This window comes from Lupinus angustifolius, chromosome LG14 (assembly GCF_001865875.1).
Source record: "Lupinus angustifolius cultivar Tanjil chromosome LG14, LupAngTanjil_v1.0, whole genome shotgun sequence".
NCBI lineage: Eukaryota > Viridiplantae > Streptophyta > Magnoliopsida > Fabales > Fabaceae > Lupinus > Lupinus angustifolius.
In genome coordinates this window covers 14,303,549-14,311,829 of record NC_032022.1, presented here as the reverse complement: position 1 = coordinate 14,311,829, position 8,281 = coordinate 14,303,549, and the positions used below count along the sequence as shown (strand labels likewise).

Here is an 8,281-nt window from a genome sequence, read left to right as displayed (position 1 = left end):
ACTCATTAAATAAACGACTCAGATCATTTAACAAAAAAGTATACATAAACACACAACCGTGTGAAGACAACCTTAGTTTTCGTTTTAGTTCTTTGTATATTGTCTGAAAAACTCAACTTAACGTTTTCCGTTACCGGCGATGGCTTCCTCCGTCGAGACAGGGATGGAGCCGCTGACGTCAGGGGCGAGCAACCGCATAATCCCGATTCTGAAAACGCTTAAGGTTTCTTTATTCTTCGTCTACACATTCTTCCTATCGTTCCTTTTGTTCGTTCTCCCTCGCCGTCGACGGCTCTCATCGCCGGTGACGGTGCTACCTCCTTCTTCGCCGAGTAAGTATATGAAGCGGCGGTGGTTGGTTCTGGAAGAGGAGGACACGTTGAGGAGAAGAGCGTTGGCGGAATATGTTGGAATGGGACGGGATGATGGGTGGTTCCGGTGGAGCACTTTTATCTTCTATGGTCTTAGAAACAACGCTCTATTTTGCCGTTCATGGTTTCCGGTCACCGGAAATCTTAAGTAAGGTTTTTCCTTATTCTATGATTGTTATTGTTATAAGTTTTCTTTTGATTCATGTTGTTTTCTATTTTTGTTCTTTCAGGGGAATTCTTATCATCATTCATGGGCTTAATGAACACAGGTAAGCTTGTTTTGTGAACTTTGAAATTTTACATTATTGCTATAGTATATATAAAGCTTTAATTTGAATGTTTTTTTATAGAAGAATAAGATCTTTGCTCATTTTGTAGTGGAAGGTATGCTGAATTTGCAAGGCAATTAACATCATGCCATTTTGGTGTCTATGCAATGGACTGGATAGGTAATTTCAATGTTTATTCTTTCATTTGGTCCCTGGAGATATTCATTGATACTTGATGATTTATTCTTCTCAAATTTATATTATCATAGTGGTTTCATTGTGAACTGTCCTTAACTTTTTATGATTGATTGAAGTTATTTTTTCCTATCACAGGTCATGGAGGGAGTGATGGATTGCACGGTTATGTTCCTTCTCTTGATCATGTGATTGCAGATACTGTAAGTATAACTCTTATGTTTTCTTCCTTTTTTATAAATATAGCATTGTTGCACATATTCTTGTTTGTGATTGTGGGTCTTAGAATGGAAGAAGTTTTAGGCCTCAATGCATAGTTTCCGCTGTTTTAAACACTGGGATGGAATAAGAGAACTGAATATTGTGCAAATTTAAAATATATGTTGACCTTTTCTTCTGAGCAATGCACTTAAAGCAGTGAAGCTGTCTTAGTTAAACCATTATCATGGCAAGTGCTGTTTTCATGATTCAATTTCTGTGTTATTGTTATTTATGGTCACTTTCATTACCATATGAAAGTGTGATTACTATGAACAATTTAAAATATTTGTGTTCTTTTTTCCTCTTTAAAAAATTGTATTGTATTATCAAATGTCACTTGGTGATTTTGATTGTATACTTTGCATATTGATGGTGATGTTATAAACAGGAAGCTTTCTTGGAAAAGATTAGATCAGAGAATCCTGGGATACCATGCTTTCTCTTTGGTCACTCTACTGGAGGGGCTGTGGTTTTGAAAGTAAAGCCTTTAAATCTTCTGCGTACCTTCCGAAACTAAATTGTCTTGGTTGAATTTTGAAATTGAATTTCTACTTTTTGTGTAGGCGGCTTCCCTCCCGCATATTCAACTTATGGTGGAAGGAATTATATTAACCTCGCCTGCTTTGCGTGTGAAGCCAGCTCATCCAATTGTTGGTGTAAGTTTTTGCATTTGAAGGCTGTGCATTATGTTTGCAATTGATGTGTTTCTGAATTCTTGCTGAAATTGCTAATAATGAGCAATTTTAACTCCCTCTCTCTCTTTCATATTTGTGGCAGATAATAATGAGCATATGATCTAAACTAAATATCACTAATCTTGTTAACCTGTTACATCATCTGTTTTCAATGGAGTAATCAAACTATAGTCAATGTTATATGAGCTATAGTTAAATATAGGCATATTCCTTGATGGATTTGAGTTTTGTCAATTGATGCGAATGAGAATGAACACAAATACACAATCACCATTGTTGTTTTACTTGTATAAGTTGTATTATATGTTTGTGTTAAGGCTTGAAAATTCTGACTGTTATAGTAATAAGTGCATAAAATTGGCTGGTGATTCATCCTCATTGATGATTTTGCCACCAATTCCTCTGCCTCGTATTTGGTCTCACACCTCTGCTCCTGTCCGTTTAAGCATTGATCATGTTTTTCGTTATCGGGTGGAAAATTCCTAGTTGTCAGTATAAGTAATAGCAACTAATCTACTCTTATTCATTTCTACAATCTCAATATTATAATGTTATGTTGCTCGATGTGTTTTGCAGGCTGTTGCTCCAATTTTTTCTCTAGTAGCTCCAAGGTTCCAATTTAAAGGAGCAAACAAGAGAGGAATACCGGTTTCCAGGGACCTAGCTGCAATGTTAGCAAAGTACTCTGATCCTTTGGTCTACACGGGACCTATAAGGGTCCGAACCGGCCATGAAATATTGCGGATATCCTCTTACTTAACGCGGAACTTCAAGTCTGTGACAGTGCCATTCTTTGTCCTGCATGGAACTGCTGATAAGGTAACTGATCCACTGGCCTCAGAAGATCTTTACAATAAGGCAGCTTCAGAGTTCAAAGACATAAAGCTTTATGATGGCTTCTTGCACGACCTTCTGTTCGAGCCGGAGCATGAAGAGATAGCTCAGGATATTATCAACTGGATGGAGAAGAGATTATCTACTATCTGATAATGTCATGAACAAGAGGGAAAAAATGATGCAAAGGTTGGCATGTGTAGAAATTGAAGTCGACCCAAGGAAAAGGGTGGCTTAAAGTAGATAGGGATTGTAGGTGTTAGAATTATATATGACAAGTGTTTAGATAAGTATTCTATCCGGTAACAGATATATGTTATCTTAGATCTTGTCTTATATGTTATCTCGAGATAGCATATGACATAGGATGTGGGACAGTAGATCTTTACTGTAGTCAAGAACTTGTATATTTATTATATTCCAAGTTTCATTAGTGTTTTTATGCCCCCTTATAGTTATTGCATTCGTTCAATATGTTATGTTTTATGGGTTAATATATTTAATATCTAGTTTTTTGTTGGTAAGGAGTAAAATCCATTGGAATGAAGCAAGAATGACATCAAACTAGAGGCTTATGGTTTTTGTTTTATATTTGAGCATGTTGTTTTCAATTGTTTTTGCATAATTTCGGTTATTGTCAATGGATTTGTTTTAATGCTTTCGTATAATATCTACACTAAAATCAATCTTTGAAGTTTTGTGATAGGCTCACGTAAATATATAAAAACGGCAATAATTATTTTCTTTTCCTCTATGCTTTTGGATTTTGGAATATTGAGAAATACGTATGGCAAGAAGAAACGTAATAACTGGGGTATCATGTCATTTTTAGTATTTTTTTTAACCGACAAATTAATAGTATAGTTTAATTAATAGGTTGACTTTGTATTGTGCACCTGCTGCAAGGTTCTTCAAATCACTATTCCCGTTTTTATTATGGTGTTTTAAATTCAGCATTCTGCCATGAAAGAAGATGTATACAAGATGGATCATTGATTTGTGAAAAGCTATTGATAGATGTAGTTTATAATTTAAGACATGGGATGCTACCATGATGTCAAGTATTTACTAGAGCTGTGATATGATATTCCTTATTTACACAGGTTCAATTCGTTAATCTTAGGGATGGCAACTGGCACACGGGTAGTAGCTACCCGCTGCCCATTTCAAAATAAGAGAGTATTACTCATACCCGTGTGTGAGTATTGCAGGAATTTCTAGATATCTCCAGGTACAATAGGTAAATTTATTGGCAAAAATGTTAAATTTATTGATGTTTTCTATTTGTGAGATTTGTTGTTCTTATTTCCTTAACAAAAAATATATATATTTTTTGTAAAACATGTGTGTTTCTATACATGTAATAATATTTATAGGGTGTTTTACCACCAAATTCAATAAAAAGATGTAAACAAAGTAAATAGAAAAAATGTAAATAGTGTAATTAATGTTAGAATAATATACATTTTATTTTAATTAAATATAAAATAATAATCATATAAATGACGGGTACCTGCGTGCGCAGATACCATAATACTCGTACTCTCCCGTATGTACTACGGGTATTTTTAGAAACTCATTTGTAAAACTCACATGTACTCATTTATGACCCATGCTCGTACGAATTTTACATGCGGGTATGAGTATTTTTTGCCATTCCTAGTTAATCTTTAATATATATACAATCTTCTTGAGTGGGGTTGGGATGTGAAAATTAGTTGCAAATGTTGCATTAATTTTTGTTACACTAATAATATAAATGGATGTTAAATAATAGAGTGTAAAATGTGTGCACTGACAGTGTAAGATTTATACATAAGTGTATCATCCACTATTTATTTGCAATACTTTTATTTAAAAGTCAATGATGACTAAAAATCAATGATGGATGATATAGTGACAGTATAAAAAACTTTTACACTGTCACACTCCCTGAGTTTTAGTGAAATTACACAAACCACCCCTCACTTTTCTACACCTACACAAACCTCTCATAGTTTTTATATTCCATTACACTGGCCACCATTGCATAAGAAATAAGTGTAATATTTTAAACAAAAAATATGATAAATGCAATTAAGTTAAACAAAACATGATATATTGTGTAGACAAGTCTAAATAATATACAAATCAATGTATCTTTATTATTTTTTGTTACAAAATGCATCAAGAATTCTAAAGAAATATTGTTTAAATCGCTCTTATAATATAGTGTAACGAACCAAATATAATAAAGAAATATTGACTCATATATTATTTGGAATTGTCTTCACAATATATCATATTTTTGTTTAACTTAATTGCGTTTATCATATTTTTTGTTTAAAATATTACACTTATTTCTTATGCAGGGGTGATCACTGTAATGAAAAGTATAAAAATTAAGGGAGGTTTGTGTATGTGTAAAAAAGTGAGGGATAGTTTATGTAATTTCACTAAAACTCAGGGGTTATTGTAATTTACTCTTTATATTATTATACAAAGTTAAAACTAGTGTTTCAAACGATACTAAGTAATAATCAAAAGATTAACTATAAATTCTTCTTGCTAATATATTTCTGTTTTTAAGATTTCCATACTTCACATGTCAGGGGCCAGTTCGTGGGAGAGTTCAGCCACAAACGTTAAAGCCTGTTGAATCTATGGGCTTTTATGGGCCTAAAAAAGTTGTTCCTCTTCAATTCTTTATTTTGTTCTTATCATTCTTAGATCCAAAAAGTATGGATCCATGTTTAGGGAAAAAAACATATACAACATTTAAGAACTAGGTTTGATCTTAAGCATCACATATATTTATCTTCTTTTTTTCTTCAACTTCTCTAAGATACTTGATTAAAGAGATAAATATTCATTAAAACAATCCTCTCTATTAATTATATTGTGCCAAAAAAATTCATAAGAAAATAGTTTATGCATTAATAATATAATAATTTTCACACTATCAATATATTATTTAGTGTTCATGCATACATAAATGATATATGATACATAAATTGTGTACTTAGATTATATAAATATTAAACTATTTTTGTTTCTACTATTCAAATAGGAGTGTAATTTAGCTCACATGTCTATTTTTATATTTCTCCCAATTTAAGGTTTTTTGAAACAAAATATAAAAATATCTAAATATTTTTAGTAAAATTGTATAATTATATATTGTTAATTATATTTTTAAAGGAAAAATAAGAAATATTATAACATTATTATTAATTTACTCTCATTTTTAACTTTCATACTCTCAAATAAGAGTTTTCTTTTCTCATTCCTAAGCCTTTAATTATTCTCATTCATTTTCTCTTATAACTCCCAAACATATTGTTAAAAACCGGGGTCCATTTGGCAGCAATTATTGGTAGTGGCATGATTAGAAGAAATTATTGCATATCCGATGAGAAATTGATGTGTGGTCCTCAACAAGTTTGGTTTGGGAAAAAATAATGTAAATGCATTATCACACACTCTACCGACACCAAAAATGATATCCTTTATATGAGGGTAGTTTGTTCTTTGGGATACTTGATTAAATCATTACAAAAATCCAACAAGAAACAATTGGTTGTGAGTTTAGGACACATTCTTATATGAGAAAAACATGTATTTACTGAAAATGTATGAATATATGAGTTTTAATTGCTATTAACTTTTCGAAAAAAGTAATCTAAGTAAATAGTGGATGATGGAGTGCATACATATAAATCTTTACATGGTCAATACATAGATTTTATACTCTTATTATATAGACGAGTGGGTAGCATACAGGAAATGGTGAATACATTATATTTAAGTATTTCAAGTGATGTTTAAGGTCATTTTAATAATATGAAATTTTAAAGTTTTAACTTAAAAAAAAACATATATTCAAACAAATACATAAAGGTATGTGTGTAGTTTTTCATTCATATTTTAATATATTAAACTTGTTATATTATTTCCATTTTTAGTCAAAGTGAGATATATGTAATACTAAGTGTATTAATAAAACAATATGAATTGTTCCAACTTAATTAGATTTATGGGGTTTGGGTAGATACAATAATTGTCTCAAATAAAGTTAGCTTCAGAAGTATTAAAATATTTGGTTTATGAAAGTAAGTTGAGAAGGTCAATCATAAATTTAGAAATACATTTATTTTTTATTTATAGGATGTAGAAATATAAGAGACTTTTCTACATACAATAATCTTACTCAGTTCAAATATGATTATCCAGTTAGGAAAAAATAATATTTATATCCAGACAACATTTTCTGTCACATCCGGTTAGGAAAAAAAGAAGATGAAATATGTGATATACAAAGAACAAAATTAATGTTTACTCTACTCTAACTTTTCTAATTTTTTGAGATACAGAAAATCAATTATGGAGAGCAAAGGGCTCTAAATTTTGTAATTGACCCCTTAAAAATTCATTTTTGGGTCCTCCCAGCCTTAGTTATGACGTTGTATTTTAATTTAATCAATATACTCACACATGAAGTTTCCCATAATCCCATTCCCTAATACTAATATATTACTACCCTTTTATGTGAATTATATGATTTTTTACTAACAAAAAATAAAAACTGATTTACTAATGACAATGTAAAAATGAATATACAATCAATGCATCATCCATCATTTTTTATATATATTACTTTTTGAAGAGTCAATAATAATTGAAATAAATATCTCATGCTTCAGTAATAATAAATAATAAGCATAATTCCATTTTGATTTCAACTTTTAAGAAAAAATATCTCATTGGAATCTTCTTCGGTTATATTTCAACGCTGTTTTCCAAGTTTTCTTTGCCTATTAATCAAAGTTTTCACACTTTAGATTCTTATTTCATTCCAAAAAAATAAAAAAGGGGTCAAAGAAGATTGAATACACATTAACACCAGCACAAATGTCATCATCACACATTAACACAAGCAATATTTAGGCAGATAAAAAGATATAAGATCCTTCAAAAATCAATACTTAGTTGTTTTAATGTACTAACAGTTTTACTATAAAAAAAACTAGTTAATTTATTCTATGGTATAGAGTGGATTCAATGAGGCCTTATATTACTAAACTACTAATTTGTTTATTAGTTAAGTATTACATATTCTATAATTTAATATTGGACAAGTTCAATCCGTTTAATTTATTAGTATTTATTAACTTTTAAAACTTTGTTAAAACCATAACGATCAATAATTTTTTTTACCAAAAATATCAATTAATGTCTTTCTAGAGTCTATATCATTGAATATATTTATTTTTTTCAATCACGATAATTAAAAATATAGTTTTTTGTGGGGTGTTAAAAACTTAAACTGTGATTTTTTTATTTTAAGAATGGAACAGATTAATACATATAAGGAAAACTGTTATATTATGTGGCTCTCATTTAGACTACAACTTATATGCTTGCTTGCCAAGCTTTCAATAATCATCTACACTCCATTTGCATATAAAAGGCAGCACTATGAAGTGTATTGAGCTGTCGAAAAAAAGGCACCAAGATCACTCATGCATAAAAATCTGTTGTCCCTAACCATATCTCTAACCACGTCTCTGGTCAATCACAATAAAGGAAAATTGATAAAGTTATGAATATTTAAATTTTTTTAACTGACGTGGCATAATATAATTGGTCTGAGATAGAGTTTGGGACAACAGATCAC

General features: G+C 30.5%; 1 protein-coding gene across 1 annotated transcript; it reads left to right on the top strand.

Annotated features, from left to right (window-relative positions):
- Positions 1-3,073, top strand: LOC109326794 (monoglyceride lipase-like). Its single transcript, XM_019559601.1, has 7 exons — positions 1-519; positions 602-640; positions 750-820; positions 974-1,038; positions 1,485-1,574; positions 1,660-1,752; positions 2,368-3,073. Exons 1-7 carry the CDS (start codon positions 140-142, stop codon positions 2,776-2,778), a joined length of 1,149 nt encoding a protein of 382 aa, XP_019415146.1. The 5' UTR covers positions 1-139; the 3' UTR covers positions 2,779-3,073.

Coding starts and splice junctions, on each gene's coding strand:
- LOC109326794 (XM_019559601.1), top strand. CDS start 140: ATGGCTTCCTCCGTCGAGACAGGGATGGAGCCGCTGACGTCAGGGGCG. Junction 520..601: donor CCGGTCACCGGAAATCTTAA/GTAAGGTTTTTC, acceptor TTGTTCTTTCAG/GGGAATTCTTATCATCATTC. Junction 641..749: donor CATGGGCTTAATGAACACAG/GTAAGCTTGTTT, acceptor CTCATTTTGTAG/TGGAAGGTATGCTGAATTTG.